This window comes from Physella acuta, unplaced genomic scaffold (assembly GCF_028476545.2).
Source record: "Physella acuta isolate Inbredline_101_S28 unplaced genomic scaffold, ASM2847654v3 ptg000058l, whole genome shotgun sequence".
Classification (NCBI taxonomy): domain Eukaryota; kingdom Metazoa; phylum Mollusca; class Gastropoda; family Physidae; genus Physella; species Physella acuta.
In genome coordinates this window covers 1,297,837-1,323,857 of record NW_026731578.1, presented here as the reverse complement: position 1 = coordinate 1,323,857, position 26,021 = coordinate 1,297,837, and the positions used below count along the sequence as shown (strand labels likewise).

The 26,021-nt window shown below is 39.7% G+C and overlaps 1 protein-coding gene across 1 annotated transcript; it reads left to right on the top strand.

The window, feature by feature from the left end:
- LOC131947757 (octopamine receptor 1-like) lies at positions 1-26,021 on the top strand (the record flags this gene model as incomplete). Its single annotated transcript, XM_059309056.1, has 2 exons — positions 1-288; positions 24,471-26,021. Coding segments are annotated over 2 exons (1,839 nt in total), but the record flags the coding sequence as incomplete, so codon positions are not given.

Here is a 26,021-nt window from a genome sequence, read left to right as displayed (position 1 = left end):
CTCTTCATGACGGGACTCCGGCTCCGCCTGAATGACGCCGGCATGGAGAGCTTGCTGCTAGCGGACCTCGTGTCCTCGGCGCTGCTGTGTGCGGTGGTGCTGCTGGTGCTGGTGGGCAACGCGCTGGTGGTGGCCGCGGTGGCCACCTCCAGAAAGCTGCGGACTGTGACCAACGTCTTCATCGTCAACCTGGCGTGTGCTGACCTACTTCTAGGTGTGCTCGTGCTCCCGTTTTCTGCCGTGTTTGAGGTCAAAGACCAGTGGATTTTTGGACACGTCTGGTGTCAGGTAGGAGCACACCTCCAGGTTTAACTGTAGCACTTTGGTGCTGGTTTAACTGTAGCACTTTGGTGCTGGGTTAACTGTAGCACTTGTGCTGGGTTTACTGTAGCACTTTGGTGCTGGGTTAACTGTAGCACTTGTGCTGGGTTTACTGTAGCACTTTGATACTGGGTTAACTGTAGCACTTTGGTGCTGGGTTAACTGTAGCACTGGTGCTGGGTTAACTGTAGCACTTTGGTGCTGGGTTAACTGTAGCACTTGTGCTGGGTTTACTGTAGCACTTTGATACTGGGTTAACTGTAGCACTTTGGTGCTGGGTTTGGTGCTGGGTTAACTGTAGCACTTGGTGTTGGGTTAACCGTAGCACTTTGGTGCTGGGTTAACTGTAGCACTTTGATACTGGGTTAACTGTAGCACTTTGATGCTGGGTTAACTGTAGCACTTTGATGCTGGGTTAACTGTATTACTGGTGCTGGGTTAACTGTAGTAATTTGGTGCTGGGTTAACTGTAACACTTTGATGCTGTGTTAATTGTAGCAATTGGGTGCTGGGTTAACTGTAGCACTGGTGCTGGGTTAACTGTAGCACTTTGGTGCTGGGTTAACTGTAGCACTTTGGTGCTGGGTTAACTGTAGCACTTTGGTGCTGGGTTAACTGTAGTACTTTGGTGCTGGGTTAACTGTAGCACTGGTTCTAGGTTAACTGTAGCTCTTTGGTGATGGGTTAACTGTAGCACTTTGGTGCTGGGTTAACTGTAGCACTTTGGTGCTGGGTTAACTGTAGCACTTTGGTGCTGGGTTAACTGTGGCACTTTGGTGCTGGGTTAACTGTAGCACTTTGGTGCTGGGTTAACTGTAGCAATTTGGTGCTGGGTTAACTGTAGCACTTTGGTGCTGGGTTAACTGTAGCACCGGTGCTGGGTTAACTGTAGCACTTTGGTGCTAGGTTAACTGTAGCACTTTGGTGCTGGGTTAACTGTAGCACTTTGGTGCTGGGTTAACTGTAGCACTTTGGTGCTGGGTTAACTGTAGCACTTTGGTGCTGGGTTAACTGTAGCACTTTGATGCTGAGTTAACTGTAGCACTTTGGTTATGGGTTAACTGTAGCACTTTGATGCTGAGTTAACTGTAGCACTTTGGTTCTGGGTTAACTGTAGCACTTTGATGCTGTACTGGGTTAAATGTGGGTAAAGGTTTGACACGTAGCTTTACGAAGACCAGGTAAAAACCTACAGGTTGTTGCAGTGAACCTCCATCTGATAGGTTGACCCCCAACCTCACGTGTAGTTTTTAAACAGGTTTGAATTAAAACCTGCCGGCCCAAGCTTTAATTAAAGCCTGCCCGCCCCGCCCACACCCTTAAATTAATTGTTAAACCATGTAGAGCCGTGTTTAAGCTTGCTTGTCCAACGCAATTAAAATGTGACAAGTTTTTAACGACAAAACTTGCTGCTCGGGTCACGTCACAGGGAGTGGTCACATTTTTGCCGGATAAAACCCGGCACAGTCCGGTAAATAGCCGCAAACATCTTCAGAATCTTTCAACAGCTATCAACATTTTTCAACATCTTGAGAAAGTTTTTATTTTGATATTTTTTACGTGTTTCCTGTCGGCGTCTTTCTCCGCTTTTCACGCGAAACTCGAAGGGCGTCACGTTGGATGCCCATGTCGTGCCGGTAAGGCTAATTAAAAAGTGGCGAGAGATGGGGAGGGGAGGGGGGAGGGGCTATTAAAATATTTGAAACATTTTGTAGACATAACGACAAAGATGTGGATAGATGGAAAAAAAGGAGGCTATTTATGTCAAATATACGGTTCATCGAGGTCAAGATTTTCCGGGGTCAAAGGTCATCGAAGTGCATGTGAGTCAAAGTTTCATTTGTTGCAATACAGCCAAGTCAAGAACTGATTGTTGACGCTACCATACGGACAATGACTAGAGTTGACTGTTGACTTATCGCTACAATATGGACAAGTCAAGAGTTGACTGTTGACTTATCGCTACAATATGGACAAGTCAAGAGTTGACTGTGACTTTTCGCTAAAAAACAGACAATGACTAGAGTTCCTCTGCCTTCACTACATCCTAAGTAGGGGACTCAGAGACCGGGGTCATCAACCCACAGGATTTAGGGGACTCAACTTGTGACCAGGGACCCAGGGGGGACTCAGTACTTTACCCACTTTGTTGACGTCACAATATAATGTGCTAGCATCTAAACCTTGCATGTGATCAGGAACGTGTCTAACCGTTGGGTAATTTCTACTGTTTTTGTAACATTTTAAAAATATTTTTATACCGTTCTCACAAAATTAAGCTTTAAAAGTAAAGATCCAAAAATAACTTTAAAAGCAAAGATCCAAAAATAACACTTTAAAAGCAAAGATCCAAAAATAACTTTAAAAGCAAAGATCCAAAAATAACTTTAAAAGTAAAGATCCAAAAATAACTTTAAAAGCAAAGATCCAAAAATAACTTTAAAAGCAAAGATCCAAAAAGTACTTTAAAAGTAAAGATCCAAAAAGAACTTTAAAAGTAAAGATCCAAAAAGAACTTTAAAAGAAAAGATCCGAAAAGAACTTTAAAAGCAAAGATCCAAAAAGAACTTAAAAGAAAAGATCCAAAAAGAACTTTAAAAGTAAAGATTCAAAAAGAACTTTAAAAGTAAAGATCCAAAAAGAACTTTAAAAGTAAAGATCCAAAAAGAACTTTAAAAGAAAAGATCCAAAAAGAACTTTAAAAGCAAAGATCCAAAAAGAACTTAAAAGAAAAGATCCAAAAAGAACTTTAAAAGTAAAGATCCAAAAAGAACTTTAAAAGTAAAGATCCAAAAAGAACTTTAAAAGTAAAGATCCAAAAAGAACTTTAAAAGTAAAGATCCAAAAAGAACTTTAAAAGTAAAGATCCAAAAAGAACTTTAAAAGTAAAGATCCAAAAAGAACTTTAAAAGTAAAGATCCAAAAAGAACTTTAAAAGTAAAGATCCAAAAAGAACTTTAAAAGTAAAGATCCAAAAAGAACTTTAAAAGTAAAGATCCAAAAAGAACTTTAAAAGTAAAGATCCAAAAAGAACTTTAAAAGTAAAGATCCAAAAAGAACTTTAAAAGTAAAGATCCAAAAAAGATCGAACAAAAGAAAATGTTTTGGTTCACCTCGCTGTCTAGAGCTGACTGCAGTCAAGTCATCAAGTCATCTGGCCGCATGTAAGTCTTGAACTGGGTCGCACGTGCCGTAGCGTCCAATCAAATCAGTGGATACATGTTCTGTATGTGGATACATGTTCTGTATGTGGATACATGTTCTGTATGTGGATACATGTTCTGTATGTGGATACATGTTCTGTATGTGGATATATGTTCTGTATGTGGATACATGTTCTGTATGTGGATATATGTTCTGTATGTGGATACATGTTCTGTATGTTCTGTATGTGGATACATGTTCTGTATGTGGATACATGTTCTGTATGTGGATACATGTTCTGTATGTTCTGTATGTGGATACATGTTCTGTATGTGGATACATGTTCTGTATGTGGATACATGTTCTGTATGTGGATGCATGTTCTGTATGTGGATACATGTTCTGTATGTGGATACATGTTCTGTATGTGGATACATGTTCTGTATGTGGATACATGTTCTTTATGTGGATACATGTTCTGTATGTGGATACATGTTCTGTATGTGGATACATGTTCTGTATGTGGATACATGTTCTGTATGTGGATACATGTTCTGTATGTGGATACATGTTCTGTATGTGGATACATGTTCTGTATGTGGATACATGTTCTGTATGTGGATACATGTTCTGTATGTGGATACATGTTCTGTATGTGGATACATGTTCTGTATGTTCTGTATGTGGATACATGTTCTGTATGTGGATACATGTTCTGTATGTGGATACATGTTCTGTATGTGGATACATGTTCTGTATGTGGATACATGTTCTGTATGTGGATACATGTTCTGTGTGTGGATACATGTTCTGTATGTGGATACATGTTCTGTATGTGGATACATGTTCTGTATGTGGATACATGTTCTGTATGTGGATACATGTTCTGTATGTGGATACATGTTCTGTATGTTCTGTATGTGGATACATGTTCTGTATGTGGATACATGTTCTGTATGTGGATACATGTTCTGTATGTGGATACATGTTCTGTATGTGGATACATGTTCTGTATGTGGATACATGTTCTGTATGTGGATACATGTTCTGTATGTTCTGTATGTGGATACATGTTCTGTATTAATTCAGTAAACAGAAGAGGATAACTGACAGTTGAACAATTTCCGGAAATTTTATCAATTCTAAGCTGGCATGATGATCATGATATCTATAGAATAATTGTTTACATTTTTTTTTCTTCACGGGACGAGTAGCTCTTATTTATGCTTGATCAGAGAATTAATTAATTATTTACAATATTTTAATTGAAATTGATAAATTGATTCGCTTTAGTTGTTTGTTTTAATTAAGCCGGCACATCTTACATTTCGACCTTGTATAATTAGGGCAGTGCTCTAGACCGTATTGGGTTCTTCCACACAATTTTGTGTCGCCCCCCCCCCCCCCCACACACACATACGTTTTGTTTTTCCACAGTATTTAGTGTTTATCACAACGGTGCAAAATCAGTCTTTAATAGGCGTTTAGGTTTGACAATAATTGAGCAAAGCCGGCATCGAAGTTTCCAATCCTCTTTAAGTTTCCCTCAACTTCTCCCAGTAGCTAGTAACTTCTGCTGTCAGCCATCTTGAACTGCCCCCAGTAGCTAGTAACTTCTGCTGTCAGCCATCTTGAACTGCCCCCAGTAGCTAGTAACTTCTGCTGTCAGCCATCTTGAACTGCCCCCAGTAGCTAGTAACTTCTGCTGTCAGCCATCTTGAACTGCCCCCAGTAGCTAGTAACTTCTGCTGTCAGCCATCTTGAACTGCCCCCAGTAGCTAGTAACTTCTGCTGTCAGCCATCTTGAACTGCCGCCAGTAGCTAGTAACTTCTGCTGTCAGCCATCTTGAACTGCCCCCAGTAGCTAGTAACTTCTGCTGTCAGCCATCTTGAGTTGACCAAAACATGCACGTGCATGGGTGACTCACCAGATGGAGCGGAAACGAGGCTAAGCGAGCAGAATAAGTGGCTTTGTCTGTAATACATGGATGTGTCGGAGTTAAGGTGTTGTCAAATCAGAGGTGGGCAGATGGTGTAGGGCATTGTGGGTAGATGATGTAGGGCATTGTGGGCAGATGATGTAGGGCATTAAGGGTAGATGGTGTAAGGCATTGTGGGTAGATGGTGTAGGGCATTGTGGGTAGATGGTGTAGGGCATTGTGGGTAGATGGTGTAGGGCATTGTGGGTAGATGATGTAAGGCATTGTGGGTAAATGATGTATGGCATTGTGGGCAGATGGTGTAAGGCATTTTTGGTAGATAATGTAGGGCATTGTGGGTAGATGATGTAGGGCATTGTGGGCAGATGGTGTAGGGCATTTTTGGTAGATAATATAAGATCGACCAGTTTGTCTGTTAACTCTGCACATAAGATCCACCAGTCTGTCTGTTAACTCTGCACATAAGATCGACCAGTCTGTCTGTTAACTCTGCACATAAGATCTACCAGTCTGTCTGTTAACTCTGCACATAAGATCCACCAGTCTGTCTGTTAACTCTGCACATAAGATCCACCAGTCTGTCTGTTAACTCTGCACATAAGATCCACCAGTTTGTCTGTTAACTCTGCACATAAGATCCACCAGTCTGTCTGTTAACTCTGCACATAAGATCCACCAGTCTGTCTGTTAACTCTGCACATAAGATCCACCAGTCTGTCTGTTAACTCTGCACATAAGATCCACCAGTCTGTCTGTTAACTCTGCACATAAGATCCACCAGTCTGTCTGTTAACTCTGCACATAAGATCCACCAGTCTGTCTGTTAACTCTGCACATAAGATCTCAACCACTAAACTTGAATTCAAAATGTTATAACCCTCAGCACATTAATCTTCCATTATTTTACCCCACTCTACCCGCCATATTTTCCTCAAATATTGATCCGAAAACTTTGGAGCCAAATTTTTGTTTGCCCAAAATAAGACGACACTGTCCTGCACTTAGATGGGACCCGAAACTCCGGGAGTCACGTGATACAGGAATAGAACCTCCGTTGGTACACTCGATAAGCTAATGTTCAGTTCATGGTCATTCTATGGCCAATACCACAACAAGTGTAGTCGTTAAAGAGGACATTGGCGTGTTGAGGGGCGAACAATGTAGCAGTAACTCACCTTAGAAAGTTATACAGTTGTAAGTAAACTTTAACTTTTAACCGAAGGCCGTTTGCTTGATTGGACGGTTTTCCGACAGCCATATGCTCGAAGGAAAAGTTCATTGGGAGATTGGCTTTCACGCAAGTTTTCTGACATATTTCCTCTATCGTTGACCACAATAAGCACCTCTATACTAATGTATTACATCATTTTTTAATAATTTTTGACACATCAGTGTCGAAAAATAAAATTATTTTAACTTTGACGATTAATAGATAACTTTCCATTTTACACATTTAAAATTGACAAGGGAGGCAATCTTCACCCATTATCGCAAAAGTATTTTAAAATTATGAGAAATTCAATAGACAAAGTAAAAGTAGTTATTTTATAAGATTTAAAATTCTATAATCTAACGTAACGTTCGTTTAGTTTTATTTGCCCTAAATCATAAATTCTAAAATTGTATGTTGACTGTAATTAAAATATAAAACCATTAGCTGTATTAATTTCTTAATTTATTAATATAATAAAGCTAATTTTTAACATATGGATAGATTTAGATGGTAGTCTTATTTTGTTTTCAGAAATCGCAGATAACTTTTCAGTAAATAATCTCAAAGCACTTCACCATTAACCTCGCAATGAAACGTATTTTTCCCACGTTTTCTTTAACTTGCTTTCTCTGTGTCTGTGTTTCTGTGTTTGTTTGTCTTTCCAATCAAATCTTGCGATCGAAATTTCTGGCACTTCCCAGTTAGCTAGCGCGCTGAAATTTTCAGGGAAGCTTTCTTTTGGATGACCATAGAATATGCAATTGTTATTATTACTGAATTGATCAATGGAAACATTTTATTGAGCATTTTAGACCGCTATATAATCTATATATATAATTCTCCTCTGCGAGCCATTAGAAAAAAAACCAGCGACGCGTACCTCGCGCGCAGTGAAGCGAACGATCCCACGTTGCCACAGGCTTAGGGGCAAATAATTTACTTTGAACCGAGTTTAAACTTACAGGATGTAGGCCAGTTTGGGGGAGACGATATGGTCGAGTGGTTGGGCACACGATTGCTATCCCACTCGACACGGGTTCAAATCTATGTGTTCTAGTCAGTAACGTATTCACACAACGATTTTTTTTCGAGTTGTCTTTTTACGAGTTGTCTTTTTACGAGTTGTCTTCGTTTACCCAAAAAAAAGTGAAAAGATAAAATCGATAGCAAGATTTTAATGCAAACAGACAAAGACTAAAAAGTAGAAAATAATAATCATTAAAAAAGTTTTAAAAAACCCACGTTTTCTGATTGAACTAAAAAGTAGAAAATAAATACTATACATCACAATAATGCAAGCGATCACTCTACTATAAGCGATCAAAAACGTGGGGCGCCGTGATTTTCTTACAGTTTCTAATACTGTTGACTCTCTACAAGCTCCCTAATAAAAGTCAATAGTATTATCTAATCAATAGTAATATAACTTTTACTTCGGCGCCCCACGTTTTTGATCGCTTATAGTAGAGTGATCGCTTGCATTATTGTGATGTATAGCGTTTATTTTCTACTTTTTAGTTCAATCAGAAAACGTGGGTTTTTTTAAACTTTTTTAATGATTATTATTATTTCTCTAAAAGTATGACAGTGACTGTTCCCATTGTAAAACTACACCAGTCTTCGTGGATCGAATGATGAAGTAAGAAACAAATCAGCGGGCGTCGTCAGGACAAGGATAATATGCGAGAAAATATTACAGGTTTGGGGCAGATTGTAGAGATTGAAAGAAAATATTACAGGTCTATGGCAGATTGTAGAGATTGAAAGAAAATATTACAGGTCTGGGGCAGATTGTAGAGATTGAAAGAAAATATTACAGGTCTATGGCAGATTGTAGAGATTGAAAGAAAATATTACAGGTCTATGGCAGATTGTAGAGATTGAAAGAAAATATTACAGGTCTGGGGCAGATTGTAGAGATTGAAAGAAAATATTACAGGTCTATGGCAGATTGTAGAGATTGAAAGAAAATATTACAGGTCTGGGGCAGATTGTAGAGATTGAAAGAAAATATTACAGGTCTATGGCAGATTGTAGAGATTGAAAGAAAATATTACAGGTCTATGGCAGATTGTAGAGATTGAAAGAAAATATTACAGGTCTATGGCAGATTGTAGAGATTGAAAGAAAATATTACAGGTCTGGGGCAGATTGTAGAGATTGACAGAAAATATTACAGGTTTAGGGTAGATTGTAGAGATTGAAAGAAAGAAAATATTACAGGTTTAGGGCAGATTGAAGAGATTGAAAGAAAGAAAATATTACAGGTTTGGGGTAGATTGTAGAGATTGAAAGAAAGAAAATATTGCAGGTTTAGGGCAGATTGTAGAGATTGAAAGAAAATATTACAGGTTTAGGGCAGATTGTAGAGATTGAAAGAAAATATTACAGGTTTGGGGCAGATTGAAGAGATTGAAAGAAAATATTACAGGTTTGGGGCAGATTGAAGAGATTGAAAGAAAATATTACAGGTTTGGGGCAGATTGAAGAGATTGAAAGAAAGAAAATATTGCAGGTTTAGGGCAGATTGTAGAGATTGAAAGAAAATATTACAGGTTTAGGGCAGATTGTAGAGATTGAAAGAAAATATTACATGTTTGGGGCAGATTGAAGAGATTGAAAGAAAATATTACAGGTTTGGGGCAGATTGTAGAGATTGAAAGAAAGAAAATATTACATGTTTGGGGCAGATTGAAGAGATTGAAAGAAAATATTACATGTTTGGGGCAGATTGTAGAGATTGAAAGAAAATATTACAGGTTTAGGGCAGATTGTAGAGATTAAAAGAAAATATTACAGGTTTGGGGTAGATTGAAGCGTCATGTCAGAACATCATGTCTGGGGCAGATTGAAGCGTCATGTCAGAACATCATGTCTCGACAACTCACGGACCACACCCCCGGGATGCCCCCCCCCCAACTCATTGCCATCAGACATACCCCCACCCCTACAACTTATATTAATAATTTATTATAATTTAAACAAAAGAAATCGTTGGACGAGAAATACAATGATATATTGAATTCTTTAATCCGTTCAACTGCTTAGTATAAATGCACACAACTATGTTTAGAATTAGAATACATACATTTAATGATAAGGATTGCACGAAATCTTTTATACTTAGCTCATGTTACGTGCACAGAAAATTTAATGTTAAGGCAGTAAATAAATCATTTCACCCCCCCCCCCTGCCAACCATCGACTTTGCTGCTCAACCTGTAAAATTGCTCGACTGATTTTATGCATGCCATAATGAAAGAAAGGACAATTCGATGATCTATGGTTATTTTAGGCGGAGGAATGCAACTATCAGAAGTCGTTTTTATTTAAATGAGAGGCAGGGGGCATTTTTTCTTGTTAAAGTGAAATGATGGACGGTTGTTGGGGGGTTAAGATTGCGTGACGTCATTTATGGGCCAGTTGAAGCAAGACGAGAATAAAAATCAGCGGCCCGTGAATTGTTCACGCTTGGTTGATCACGTGTTGCCAGGCATGATTGACTTTGATCAAAAGTTGATCACGATTCATTGATCTCTGGCGTTCACCTCTGTGTCGGGATCTATTGGGATCAATCAGGGGTCCAAGTCGGCGTCATGATACTGCTCAACTTTGCCGTCGTCAGTCAACTGATTGGGAACTTTGCCGTCGTCAGTAAACTGATGGGGAACTTTGCCGTCGTCAGTCAACTGATGGGGAACTTTGCCGTCGTCAGTCAACTGATGGGGAACTTTGCCGTCGTCAGTCAACTGATGGGGAACTTTGCCGTCGTCAGTCAACTGATGGGGAACTTTGCCGTCGTCAGTCAACGGATGGGGAACGTTGCCGTCGTTGGCCAGCTGATGGGGAACTTTGCCGTCGTCAGTCAACTGATGGGGAACTTTGTCGTCGTCAGTCAACTGATAATGAACTTTGCCGTTGTCAGTCAACGGATGGGAAACTTTGCTGTCGTCAGTCAACTGATGGTGAACTTTGCCGTCGTTAGTCAACTGATGGGGAACTTTGCCGTCGTCAGTCAACTGATGGGGAACTTTGCCGTCGTCAGTCAACTGATGGGGAACTTTGCCGTCGTCAGTCAACTGATGGGGAACTTTGCCGTCGTAGGCCAGCTGATGGTGAACTTTGCCGTTGTCCGGTATTTTCAATGATACGTTAAGACGAAGGTCAAACTCATTATAACCATTCCCATACAAATAAATAAATAAATAAATAAATAAATAAATAAATAAATAAATCTATATATATAAAGCAAAGTGGTCAAGTGCCCGATAGGGCACTTCCCGGCGCCGCAGGCGCGTCAAATTTGGCACGATGGTGCCTTCGGGCGATAGAACACGAAGGCCGGTGACGGTTGGCCGAAAAGTCGACGGAGAGGGGGTCAAAACTGACCTCGACTGACCGGCGCCTTATATGGGCTATATTACGAAAAAAAAATTCCTCCGACGACCCCCATTGAAATTTTGTGAGGTGGTAGGAGAACGCCTTGGGGTGTCACAAAAAACTCGCCATGTCCGGGAAAAATCGGGAAATGGGTCAAAACTGACCAGTCGTATTTCCCTATATAATCTTTGTATTTTATGGGAAAAACAGAGGGCCATTTCAAAACGGATTTTAGGGCTCTTACCCTCTTTACATCTGGCTAATTTTTGGCATGTTTATAGGTAAATGGCTTGGCCGTAGGGCAGACCTGTCAGTTTCACTCAAAGCCCTCGACGAGGGCTAAAAAGTGACCGCGAGTGAAATTCTCTTTATATGAGCTCTATTACGAAAAATTTTTTCCTCCGACGACCCCCCTTGAAATTTTGTGAGGTGGTAGGAGAACGACTTGGGGTGTCACAAAAAACTCGCCATGTCCGGGAAAAATCGGGAAATGGGTCAAAACTGACCAGTCGTATTTCCCTATATAATCTTTGTATTTTATGGGAAAAACAGAGGGTCATTTCAAAACGGATTTTAGGGCACTTACCCTCTTTACTTCTGGCTACATTTTTGCATGCTCTTAGGTAAATGGCTTGACCTTTAGGGAAAACTGTCGGTTTTACTCAGAGCCCTCGACGAGGGCTAAAAAGTGACCGCGAGTGAAATTCTCTTTATATGAGCTCTATTACGAAAAAAAATTTCCTCCGACGACCCCCCTTGAAATTTTGTGAGGTGGTAGAAGAATGCCTGGGGGTGTCACAAAAAACTTGGCATATCTGGGAAAACTTCGTAAAGGGGTCAAAACTGACCAGTCGTATTTCCCTATATAATCTTTGTATTTTATGGGAAAAACATAGGGTCATTTCAACGCAGACTTTAGGGTACTTAAACTCAGTATATCTGGCTAATTTTTTGCATACTCTTAGGTAAATGGCTTGACCTTTAGGGAAAACTGTCGGTTTTACTCAAAGCCCTCGACGAGGGCTAAAAAGTGACCGCGAGTGAAATTCTCTTTATATGAGCTATATTACGAACAATTTTTTCCTCCGACGACCCCCCTTGATATTTTGTGAGGTGGTAGGAGAACGCCTTGGGGTGTCACAAAAAACTCGGCATATCTGGGAAAACTTCGTAAAGGGGTCAAAACTGACCAGTTGTATTTCCCTATATAATCTTTGTATTTTATGGGAAAAACATAGGGTCATTTCAACGCAGACTTTAGGGTACTTAAACTCAGTATATCTGGCTAATTTTTTGCATACTCTTAGGTAAATGGCTTGACCTTTAGGGAAAACTGTCGGTTTCACTCAAAGCCCTCGACGAGGGCTAAAAAGTGACCGCGAATGAAATTCTCTTTATATGAGCTCTATTACGAAAAAAAATTTCCTCCGACGACCCCCCTTGATATTTTGTGAGGTGGTAGGAGAACGCCTTGGGGTGTCACAAAAAACTCGGCATATCTGGGAAAACTTCGTAAAGGGGTCAAAACTGACCAGTCGTATTTCCCTATATAATCTTTGTATTTTATGGGAAAAACATAGGGTCATTTCAACGCAGACTTTAGGGTACTTAAACTCAGTATATCTGGCTAATTTTTTGCATACTCTTAGGTAAATGGCTTGACCTTTAGGGAAAACTGTCGGTTTTACTCAAAGCCCTCGACGAGGGCTAAAAAGTGACCGCGAGTGAAATTCTCTTTATATGAGCTATATTACGAACAATTTTTTCCTCCGACGACCCCCCTTGATATTTTGTGAGGTGGTAGGAGAACGCCTTGGGGTGTCACAAAAAACTCGGCATATCTGGGAAAACTTTGTAAAGGGGTCAAAACTGACCAGTCGTATTTCCCTATATAATCTTTGTATTTTATGGGAAAAACATAGGGTCATTTCAACGCAGACTTTAGGGTACTTAAACTCAGTATATCTGGCTAATTTTTTGCATACTCTTAGGTAAATGGCTTAACCTTTAGGGAAAACTGTCGGTTTCACTCAAAGCCCTCGACGAGGGCTAAAAAGTGACCGCGAATGAAATTCTCTTTATATGAGCTCTATTACGAAAAAAATTTTCCTCCGACGACCCCCCTTGATATTTTGTGAGGTGGTAGGAGAACGACTTGGGGTGTCACAAAAAACTCGCCATGTCCGGGAAAAATCGGGAAATGGGTCAAAACTGACCAGTCGTATTTCCCTATATAATCTTTGTATTTTATGGGAAAAACAGAGGGTCATTTCAAAACGGATTTTAGGGCACTTACCCTCTTTACTTCTGGCTACATTTTTGCATGCTCTTAGGTAAATGGCTTGACCTTTAGGGAAAACTGTCGGTTTTACTCAGAGCCCTCGACGAGGGCTAAAAAGTGACCGCGAGTGAAATTCTCTTTATATGAGCTCTATTACGAAAAAAAATTTCCTCCGACGACCCCCCTTGAAATTTTGTGAGGTGGTAGAAGAATGCCTGGGGGTGTCACAAAAAACTTGGCATATCTGGGAAAACTTCGTAAAGGGGTCAAAACTGACCAGTCGTATTTCCCTATATAATCTTTGTATTTTATGGGAAAAACATAGGGTCATTTCAACGCAGACTTTAGGGTACTTAAACTCAGTATATCTGGCTAATTTTTTGCATACTCTTAGGTAAATGGCTTGACCTTTAGGGAAAACTGTCGGTTTTACTCAAAGCCCTCGACGAGGGCTAAAAAGTGACCGCGAGTGAAATTCTCTTTATATGAGCTATATTACGAACAATTTTTTCCTCCGACGACCCCCCTTGATATTTTGTGAGGTGGTAGGAGAACGCCTTGGGGTGTCACAAAAAACTCGGCATATCTGGGAAAACTTCGTAAAGGGGTCAAAACTGACCAGTTGTATTTCCCTATATAATCTTTGTATTTTATGGGAAAAACATAGGGTCATTTCAACGCAGACTTTAGGGTACTTAAACTCAGTATATCTGGCTAATTTTTTGCATACTCTTAGGTAAATGGCTTGACCTTTAGGGAAAACTGTCGGTTTCACTCAAAGCCCTCGACGAGGGCTAAAAAGTGACCGCGAATGAAATTCTCTTTATATGAGCTCTATTACGAAAAAAAATTTCCTCCGACGACCCCCCTTGATATTTTGTGAGGTGGTAGGAGAACGCCTTGGGGTGTCACAAAAAACTCGGCATATCTGGGAAAACTTCGTAAAGGGGTCAAAACTGACCAGTCGTATTTCCCTATATAATCTTTGTATTTTATGGGAAAAACATAGGGTCATTTCAACGCAGACTTTAGGGTACTTAAACTCAGTATATCTGGCTAATTTTTTGCATACTCTTAGGTAAATGGCTTGACCTTTAGGGAAAACTGTCGGTTTTACTCAAAGCCCTCGACGAGGGCTAAAAAGTGACCGCGAGTGAAATTCTCTTTATATGAGCTATATTACGAACAATTTTTTCCTCCGACGACCCCCCTTGATATTTTGTGAGGTGGTAGGAGAACGCCTTGGGGTGTCACAAAAAACTCGGCATATCTGGGAAAACTTTGTAAAGGGGTCAAAACTGACCAGTCGTATTTCCCTATATAATCTTTGTATTTTATGGGAAAAACATAGGGTCATTTCAACGCAGACTTTAGGGTACTTAAACTCAGTATATCTGGCTAATTTTTTGCATACTCTTAGGTAAATGGCTTGACCTTTAGGGAAAACTGTCGGTTTCACTCAAAGCCCTCGACGAGGGCTAAAAAGTGACCGCGAATGAAATTCTCTTTATATGAGCTCTATTACGAAAAAAATTTTCCTCCGACGACCCCCCTTGATATTTTGTGAGGTGGTAGGAGAACGACTTGGGGTGTCACAAAAAACTCGCCATGTCCGGGAAAAATCGGGAAATGGGTCAAAACTGACCAGTCGTATTTCCCTATATAATCTTTGTATTTTATGGGAAAAACAGAGGGTCATTTCAAAACGGATTTTAGGGCACTTACCCTCTTTACTTCTGGCTACATTTTTGCATGCTCTTAGGTAAATGGCTTGACCTTTAGGGAAAACTGTCGGTTTTACTCAGAGCCCTCGACGAGGGCTAAAAAGTGACCGCGAGTGAAATTCTCTTTATATGAGCTCTATTACGAAAAAAAATTTCCTCCGACGACCCCCCTTGAAATTTTGTGAGGTGGTAGAAGAATGCCTGGGGGTGTCACAAAAAACTTGGCATATCTGGGAAATTTTCGTAAAGGGGTCAAAACTGACCAGTCGTATTTCCCTATATAATCTTTGTATTTTATGGGAAAAACATAGGGTCATTTCAACGCAGACTTTAGGGTACTTAAACTCAGTATATCTGGCTAATTTTTTGCATACTCTTAGGTAAATGGCTTGACCTTTAGGGAAAACTGTCGGTTTTACTCAAAGCCCTCGACGAGGGCTAAAAAGTGACCGCGAGTGAAATTCTCTTTATATGAGCTATATTACGAACAATTTTTTCCTCCGACGACCCCCCTTGATATTTTGTGAGGTGGTAGGAGAACGCCTTGGGGTGTCACAAAAAACTCGGCATATCTGGGAAAACTTCGTAAAGGGGTCAAAACTGACCAGTTGTATTTCCCTATATAATCTTTGTATTTTATGGGAAAAACATAGGGTCATTTCAACGCAGACTTTAGGGTACTTAAACTCAGTATATCTGGCTAATTTTTTGCATACTCTTAGGTAAATGGCTTGACCTTTAGGGAAAACTGTCGGTTTCACTCAAAGCCCTCGACGAGGGCTAAAAAGTGACCGCGAATGAAATTCTCTTTATATGAGCTCTATTACGAAAAAAATTTTCCTCCGACGACCCCCCTTGATATTTTGTGAGGTGGTAGGAGAACGCCTTGGGGTGTCACAAAAAACTCGGCATATCTGGGAAAACTTCGTAAAGGGGTCAAAACTGACCAGTCGTATTTCCCTATATAATCTTTGTATTTTATGGGAAAAACATAGGGTCATTTCAACGCAGACTTTAGGGTACTTAAACTCAGTATATCTGGCTAATTTTTTGCATACTCTTAGGTAAATGGCTTGACCTTTAGGGAAAACTGTCGGTTTTACTCAAAGCCCTCGACGAGGGCTAAAAAGTGACCGCGAGTGAAATTCTCTTTATATGAGCTATATTACGAACAATTTTTTCCTCCGACGACCCCCCTTGATATTTTGTGAGGTGGTAGGAGAACGCCTTGGGGTGTCACAAAAAACTCGGCATATCTGGGAAAACTTCGTAAAGGGGTCAAAACTGACCAGTCGTATTTCCCTATATAATCTTTGTATTTTATGGGAAAAACATAGGGTCATTTCAACGCAGACTTTAGGGTACTTAAACTCAGTATATCTGGCTAATTTTTTGCATACTCTTAGGTAAATGGCTTGACCTTTAGGGAAAACTGTCGGTTTCACTCAAAGCCCTCGACGAGGGCTAAAAAGTGACCGCGAATGAAATTCTCTTTATATGAGCTCTATTACGAAAAAAATTTTCCTCCGACGACCCCCCTTGATATTTTGTGAGGTGGTAGGAGAACGCCTTGGGGTGTCACAAAAAACTCGGCATATCTGGGAAAACTTCGTAAAGGGGTCAAAACTGACCAGTCGTATTTCCCTATATAATCTTTGTATTTTATGGGAAAAACATAGGGTCATTTCAACGCAGACTTTAGGGTACTTAAACTCAGTATATCTGGCTAATTTTTTGCATACTCTTAGGTAAATGGCTTGACCTTTAGTGAAAACTGTCGGTTTTACTCAAAGCCCTCGACGAGGGCTAAAAAGTGACCGCGAGTGAAATTCTCTTTATATGAGCTATATTACGAACAATTTTTTCCTCCGACGACCCCCCTTGATATTTTGTGAGGTGGTAGGAGAACGCCTTGGGGTGTCACAAAAAACTTGGCATATCTGGGAAAACTTCGTAAAGGGGTCAAAACTGACCAGTCGTATTTCCCTATATAATCTTTGTATTTTATGGGAAAAACATAGGGTCATTTCAACGCAGACTTTAGGGTACTTAAACTCAGTATATCTGGCTAATTTTTTGCATACTCTTAGGTAAATGGCTTGACCTTTAGGGAAAACTGTCGGTTTCACTCAAAGCCCTCGACGAGGGCTAAAAAGTGACCGCGAGTGAAATTCTCTTTATATGAGCTCTATTACGAAAAAAATTTTCCTCCGACGACCCCCCTTGATATTTTGTGAGGTGGTAGGAGAACGCCTAGGGGTGTCACAAAAAACTCGGCATATCTGGGAAAACTTCGTAAAGGGGTCAAAACTGACCAGTCGTATTTCCCTATATAATCTTTGTATTTTATGGGAAAAACAGGGTAATTTCAACACAATTTTTACGTTACTTAACCTCTGTACATCATGCTAATGTTTTGCATACACTTCTATAGATGACTAGGCCGTATGGAAAAACTGTTGGTCAGACTCAAAGCCCTCGACCAGTGCTAAAAGATGACCGCGAGTGAAATTCTCCTTATATGAGATATATATAAATAAATTGACGATCGATCCCCTTAATATTATTTGAGGTCGTAGACCGACCCTGGAGGGTAACAAAAAAACTTTATTCCCGTCGGAAAAAGCCATTGTAGACGTTAAATATGTTTATATATCGTATTTTCTTATATAAGCATAGTAACTGTTTTAAAAAAAAAGTAAACACTGACATACGTCATTCGGTTAATTTTCAAGGGAGGTAACCTTTTTAAATAATTATTTTTCAAATAATTGTATACTATTTTAAACAGAAACAGAAAACGACAAAGTATAGCATTTGTTTTATAAAAAATAAGTTGTTAATTAAGCTACGTATCATAATTAAATAAAAAATTAATTTTAAAAGTCAATGTAATATAAATTGTGAGATATACTGTTCACGGAACCTCTGTAGTTCTATTTCCATTTTAGTTATAAATTGCGTATTTTCGAAAGCGGATATTAAACAACATACAACATCTTCTCTAAAATTAGCATTACTGTTTAGATTTAAGAACTCCACGCCTCATCCATCACCAAATAATTAGTATTCAAATTATCAAATGTTTTTGAAAACCTAAGCGAAGCTAGGCAGAATGCCTAGTAAATAAATAAATAAATAAATAAATAAATAAATAAATAAATAAATAAATAAATAAATAAATAAATAAATAAATAAATAAATAAATAAATAAATAAATAAATAAATAAATAAATAAATAAATAAATAAATAAATAAATATATATATATATATATATATATATATATATATATATATATATATATATATGTGTGTGTGTGTGTATATATATATATATATATATATATATATATATATATATATAGATAGATATATATATATAGATATATATATATATATATACTTGAAAGGTGTATCAACTTGCATTTTGCGACCGATACTAATCCACCATCGCCGAAATCTATAGCATTACCCTCATTAGGGGGAGGGGGGCCCATGGATGTCACCCCCCCCCCCCCCCATCCTTCTCGAGCGAGCCAACGCCACGAATATCTACGTGTATATTTGTAATGTTTTTTGCTAACTCTGCTAATTATACGATTTAAAAAAACAGACTTATAAAAGTACACTCTTTGCAAGAACCGAAAAGAGATTGTGCCAGAAATGATATGTTTATTTTAACCCAAGCATACCTCCCTTCAGTTAAAAAGAGTTCTGATTAAAGCGGAGCCCTCCTATTGGTTGCTAGTGTAAACTCGGATCTGTGGGCTTAACGCTCCTCTCTGCTGGAGAGTTCTCTGCCGGTAGCAACCGCTGGGGGGCGCTGGATGAAATTGTTAGACGTCACACATTGCGTGTCCTGTTGCAGGCGGACATGTTGACAATTAGCTGTTGACCTTTGTGGGTCACTGCTCTAATCAATAATTGATTTAAATCGATTTTTCCGTTAAAATTGAGTTCCTAAATTAAAATCTACCCTTGACGTGGTATATTTGATAAGATTGGGGGTGTCATTTACGGTCACGTTGAGATGGTCATCCAAAAACGGTGTCATGCTTTTAGAAACGATTTTTATCTCCCCCGCACCGCCCCTATCTTCATATATAACAAAGAGCTAGACGCCCTCCCCCATCCCAACACGTACACTTCAAACTATCACCCCTCCCTCAAATTTTCATTATTTGATCTTTAAAATGACGATTTATTTTTAAGCTAGATACTAGGCTTGGACAACACTGTGTAGGTCCTATATTGATCAATTTTTATTACATTTTATACAATTTACAAAAAAAAAACACCCAAAAAAAACGTAATTTAAATCGAGAAATATCGGGTCAAAATTCATTTAGTAGCTTTGCTCTTTAAACTGTAGACAAATGTTTGTCCTCATATATTTTGAACTCCCCCCCCCTCGACATAACATGTCGGAACCCTTGCCCCGCCAACCATAGTTGTGCCACATCTAGAGATGTAGACAACTTGTAGACAACTTGTAGACAACTTGTAGACAACTTGTAGACAACTTGTAGACAATTTGTAGACAACTTGTAGACAACTTGTAGACAACTTGTAGACAATTTGTAGACAACTTGTAGACAACTTGTAGACAACTTGTAGACAACTTGTAGACAACTTGTAGACAACTTGTAGACAATTTGTAGACAACTTGTAGACAACTTGTAGACAACTTGTAGCCAACTTGTAGACAATTTGTAGACAACTTGTAGACAACTTGTAAACAGTACCGGCACCAGGTTATTTAGCGCCCTTGGCAAAACTTATAAAAACGCCACTTCCACACAAATTAATCACTAAAACATACGTATAAGAAAACAATTAATTAAATGTGACATCAAAATCAAATTTTACTTGCCTCCTTCGTCTTAAAAGTTTGTACTAATTCCTTCAATTCCAGTTTGCAAGCGTAATCTCATTTTATTGAAATTGTTGCTAAGTCCACGAGTCTACTATGTACTTTACGAGTTAGCCACCCCCCGCCCACCTTAGAAAATTTCAAGTGCTCCCCCCCCCCCCCTCGACCTGCTGTTGTATTTGTTTTTCAACTTGATAATGCAAGAAAACCTACCTAACTATTTTGTTTAACACTTCGGCTCTATATAATTTTTACAATAACAAATAATAACTTAAAGTTGTATTTATAAGTAACCGGTCAACCTAAGGTTCAAGAATTTGAAATTAATGCAAAGTTAAGCAACGAATTATCTCCCATTTTAAAATCCAAATACTAAAATTTTATTCAAGGGAAATAACTTTAACAAGAATAGCTAAATTAACCATGTGTAACTAAGACATGCTTAAAAACACAATAAAACTCTCTAAATTTCACTACGTAATAATTATAACAAATCTGTTTTATTACCTATGTAACTGTGTCAACAGAATATATTTTACTAATTGACTACTTAACTGTAGGTTTTGTGTGAAATTCTAAACATGGTAGCTTTATTATAACATACTTCTAGTCAATTTTGATGACATAATTTTAAGTGTAATTAATTACCTGCCGTGGTGTTAAACACATTTTTGGATTTTAAAAAAATCAAATGGTCATTTTCTTCAACCTTCCCCATCTAAACTAGGCCTGACAAATATTTTTAAAATGACCTCAAATCATTTGCGCTTTATAGCAAGAACCGTACTTGTAAAAAATAATGACATAGAACCAGCATACAGACTTTTGGATAATATTCTGAGAAAGGAACATTTTTTCTCTGATGTCAAAAGAAAAGAAAGATATGAGAAACCATTTCTTAAAAGAAGTCGCCTGACCTATGAAAGATGTCGGAGAATTTATGATTCTGAAATGCGCAGAAAGATTGAATTTGTCATGAGAAAGAATCGACCAGATCCATTTTTGAGATAATATGTGAAATTTTCTATGCCATTAAATTTGTATGACTACCAAAAAAAAAAAAATAAAAAAAAATCAAATGCGTGAACTGTTTAAATAAGACATTGCCATAACTAGTGATTATATATAAAAAAATAATATTTGAAAAACAAAGTTCACGGTTAGTTATAAATTCCAGCCTATATAGTATTATATATTGATACTTTAAGAGTAGTAATATAGATTCCTAAATAACAAGATTTTTCAGTTAGAGAATGCCTCCCTTTCTTTGTAGTGTGTTCCGTCCTGAATTAAAATCATCTAACTTACGATAAACTCGACTACTCGATATACTCTACTACATTCACAACACATATCAAACATATCAAACTTCGTCAGCTAAACATAACTAGACTCGATGCTCCAGAACTACGACAACAACTCGTTTAACTTCACCAAGCTCTACAAACGATACTCTCAATCAACAAAGATTTAACTGGACCTACTACTTCCGATAACAGTTATCACACTTCGATACCTTAATACCGCAAGGCTCGATACTCCCGGACTCAAGAACATCGATACCTCATCACCTACATTCTCATTTCTCTACTTCCAATCAGATTCCACTAGACCTTCAACTACACAACAGCCAAATTAAAAAATAACGACACTTTAACACTTCGATACTTTATACCTACGAAACCATACCAACAACAGCCTTCCACCGTTCCAAATGCAAACGATTCATCAAAACTTATCAAACAAGTACACTACTTTGAACACCCCGTCATTACAAAACTCTATACACCAGAACAGATTTCTAATTCAAAGTAAGAGAAAACGAGACTTACAATCCCTATTTTTTTAAAAAAACCCATAAAAAACGTTTTAATAACAAGCTTTTATGTAATAATGCACTCAAAAGTAGAAAATAAATTATACTACTACTATTTAAATAACTATAAAGAAAAGCGTGGGTTTCTTAAGTACCTATTGGATACCTTTACTAATATTTGAGAAGAGACCCACGCTTTTCTTTATAGTAATTTAAATAGTAGTGTATAATTTATTTTCTACTTTTGAGTGCATTATTACATAAAAGCTTGTTATTAAAACGTTTTTTAATGAATTTTTTTCTCAGTACTTTACATGTTTTATTTACAATAGAGTTACATGACTAAAAACCATTGTCAAGTTTATAGCTAAAGTTTCAGTAAAGTATTATGGGATGACGTAGTCTAGTGGTAAAGAACTAGACTGCTGACCCGACTAAAAATCCATTGCGTGCCTATTGAACGTGATGACGAGTTAGGTCGCAGAGCCCCCACCCCTCGCTCCACGCCTAAGACGGCCGTGATAACGCGTGTGGATAAAACTGCCTACTAATTCGGTCCAAATTTTAATTAATTCATAAAAAATTAATTAGGCGACCAATTAAGTCAAATTGAATGTCACGATGCATTGTCTTCATGTCTTGACCCACGTACCAACTACGAACCGTATCTGTCAGTTAGAAGTGCCTGCCATTTCACACGGGCGTTTCGATCTAGATAGACAGACAGACTGGCGACTGACGAGGAAGTGAGTTAAATAAAAGTTTGTAACAAAATTGCACGTGTTTTAGAACGTCCCGTCATGCACTGGAGCGATCACTAAATCAACCTTAAAATTAGATAACCGTTTGAAATGTTCGATATTTAAATTACGGACTTATTTAATCGTTTTCTACATCAATTATGTGACACCAAAATAAAAAGGCAGAGTGACTGGTAAAAAGCGCCCCGACCTATTAAAATTAGGGAGGTGGGGTTGCATTTTCACAATCGCGAATAAATATAGGCCTAATTAGACCTAATTTTTAGGTGGGGGTTCAAAATTGATAGTTCGTCCTGGGCACCGAAATAGATCGCTAATCCTTTGTATATTACCATCCAAAGTTTATAAAAGACAATCAAAGTTTTTAACTATTAGGTACTTTTTGATAATAGCGATTAAACCTTTTTGCGTCCCATAAAGGGGGGGGGGGCGCCCTAGGCGACCGCCTAGTTCGCCTTATAGTTAGCGCCGGCCCTGCTTGTAGACAACTTGTAGACAACTTGCATACAACTGTAAGATAAATTTTAGACAACTTTCAGACAACTTGATAAACATGTCCCTTATAACCAGTGTTTCTTCCAGGCATCTGTTCGGGGGAGGTAGACCCCCCCCCCCCCCCCGAACGAAGTGGAATTTATATAGCAAAATATATAGGCTACTTTTAACAGCGTCCCCGTCCCCGTCCCCCCCCCCCCCCCCGGAGAAAAAAGTCTGGAAGAAACACTGCTTATAACTGAAACATCAAGTACCCACACCACTGCCCGTCTTTACATTTTCTGTTTAGTATGCAGCGTGAACCAGGCTAGAATAATTAGCATGTCACTAACATATCATCATTAGCATGTGTCTTTGGAAGCACCTAAAAACAACCAACAAAATATTTTTTTTAAACTCGTCCCTGTTTCTTTTGTCATTTCTTTGACCATGTGTTAATTAACTCATTTCTTGTAGACAATCTGTTAATTAACCATGTGTTAATTAACTCATTTCTTGTAGACAATATGTTAATTAACCATGTGTTAATTAACTCATTTCTTGTAGACAATCTGTTAATTAACCATGTGTTAATTAACTCATTTCTTGTAGACAATCTGTTAATTAACCATGTGTTAATTAACTCATTTCTTGTAGACAATCTGTTAATTAACTATGTGTTAATTAACTCATTTCTTGTAGACAATCAGTTAACTTTCCGCGTAGTCTAGACCAGGGGTTCCCAACCTTTTTTTTACTCTAGAGCACATTCTAAAATATCGGTAGGGTGGCGGGCACCACCTATTTTAAATCGACAAACTCCTTCCAGAGGTGTAGCGACCCTTACCGTCACCGGGGACAAAACTTTCGATTTGCACCCCCCCCCTCAAACTTTCGATTTGCACCCCCCTCCCTCAAACTTTCGATTTGCACCCCCCCCCCCCCCTCAAACTTTAGATTTGCAACCCCCCCCCCCCTCAAAATTTCGATTTCCATCCCCTTCAACCTTTCAATATTGTTTATGAACAAAATTCTTTCTCTGTCGAATAGTGAGAGGCGGGCACATACGAATCGTTCGGCGGGCGCCATGGCGCCCGCTGGCACGGGTTTGGGAACCCCTGGTCTAGACAATAAGTCTAGTTTAGAGCAACCTTTGAACTGTCTGTCACCATGGGTTAAAATCTATGAACGCGACAACAAAACAAAAAGCGCGCAGAGCTAGGAACGTTAATAAGGGAGCATGAAGGTCACATGAATAAATTATAAGGTGTGACTAACTTGGTACATGTAGGTGTAGACGTGAGAAAATGTTGGTGCAAATATGTTTGTTAATGTCCTGATATAAGGATGTTTTAGTTGATGTCTTGATACAGTTTTCTAGTTAACAAATGGGGTCGCTATTAAAATTCTGACCTGTTAGTTAACCTCTTGACCCGTTTATTAATTTGTCTGTTTGTTAACTTAGTTCAAATGTTAGTTACCTTTTCAACTTGCTTGTTAACATCTCGACCTGTTTGTTAACATCTCGACTGTTTGTTTCAGGCCTGGCTAGCTGTTGACGTCTGGCTCTGTACGGCCTCCATCTTGAACCTGTGCTGCATCAGCCTGGACCGTTACCTGGCCATCACCCGCCCCATCCGCTACCCCGGCCTCATGTCTGCCAGAAAAGCCAAGACTCTGGTAGCAGGCGTCTGGCTCTTCTCCTTCATCATCGGCTGCCCTCCCCTCATCGGCTGGACCGACGGAAGTCAAGATATCCCAGACTTCAACGGCACCACAGATTCAAGTGTCATCACCACCACAACAACCACAGCTCCACCAACCACAGCAGACGTCTTATGCGACAGCAGCTTCAACTACTCCACCAACATCTTCATGAACCTGACCTGCAGCACCGAGGCCACGCCCTACTTCATGACCACGTGTGAGTTGACCAACTCCCGAGGGTACCGGATCTACGCCGCCCTGGGGTCCTTCTTCATCCCCATGCTAGTCATGGTCTTCTTCTACCTACAGATCTACCGCGCCGCCATGAAGACTATCTCCGCGTACGCCAAGGGGGAACTTAAGACCAAGTACTCTATTCGTGAGAACGGCTCTAAGACTAACTCCGTCACTCTGCGTATCCACCGCGGTGGGCGCGGGTTCAATACCTGCGGCAGTACGTACGGAGGGTCGTTGGTCAACTCAAGTGCCAGGGAAAGCTGCGGGGACGGCGCGGGCGGGAGGAGGTTGGGGCGTCAGGAGAACGACGAGCACCAGACGGTACGGAAGTGCAGGAGTAGTGACGCCAGTCTTGTGACGCTGACTGGGCTGTCCTGTGAAGTCCTGAACAACGGAATTGGGACTCTCACTGACGCCAGCAGCGGGAGGTCATTCTGTTGGAAAAAAGAGAAGAAGCGCCTGAACTCCAACGACCGTGGGTCTTTTCAAATTGAGGGTCAAAACGGGCGAGAGATCCGGGCTAAAAGATGCGGGGCGAGGTGTATTTCTCTGGAGTTGGACGAGAGATCTTCCGGTGACAGCAAGAGCCGGGTCAGACGAACGGTCAGTCACCCCAGAGCGACGTACTCCAACTCCGCGCCCTTGACCCCGACCTTGACCTCGCATGTGGACGAGTCCGGGCACGTTCTAGTTCGAGGCTCGTCCACGTCATCATCGCGAAGATCTCGTTTATCCACGCAGAAACCCGGCAACGCCGTGAGACTTCACATGCAGAAGTTTAACCGCGAGAAGAAAGCGGCAAAGACTCTGGCCATCATTGTGGGGGCGTTCATCTTGTGCTGGATGCCTTTCTTCACCACCTACCTAGTGGGTGCCTTCTGCGACAGTTGCATCTCGCCCATCGTCTTCTCCATCGTCTTCTGGCTCGGCTACTGCAACTCGGCCATGAACCCTTGCGTGTACGCCCTCTTTTCGAGGGACTTCCGGTTTGCGTTTAGAAAAGTCTTGACCTGCGGCTGTAAATCCTGGAACAAAAGTCGCAGCTTCCGGCCGCAGAACTCGGACATTCCGGCCATCCAGCTGCACTGTCCGACACAGGAGGACTGCAAGAGTTCCTCGGACATCGGAGCAGACAGTCAGTGGAGGTAG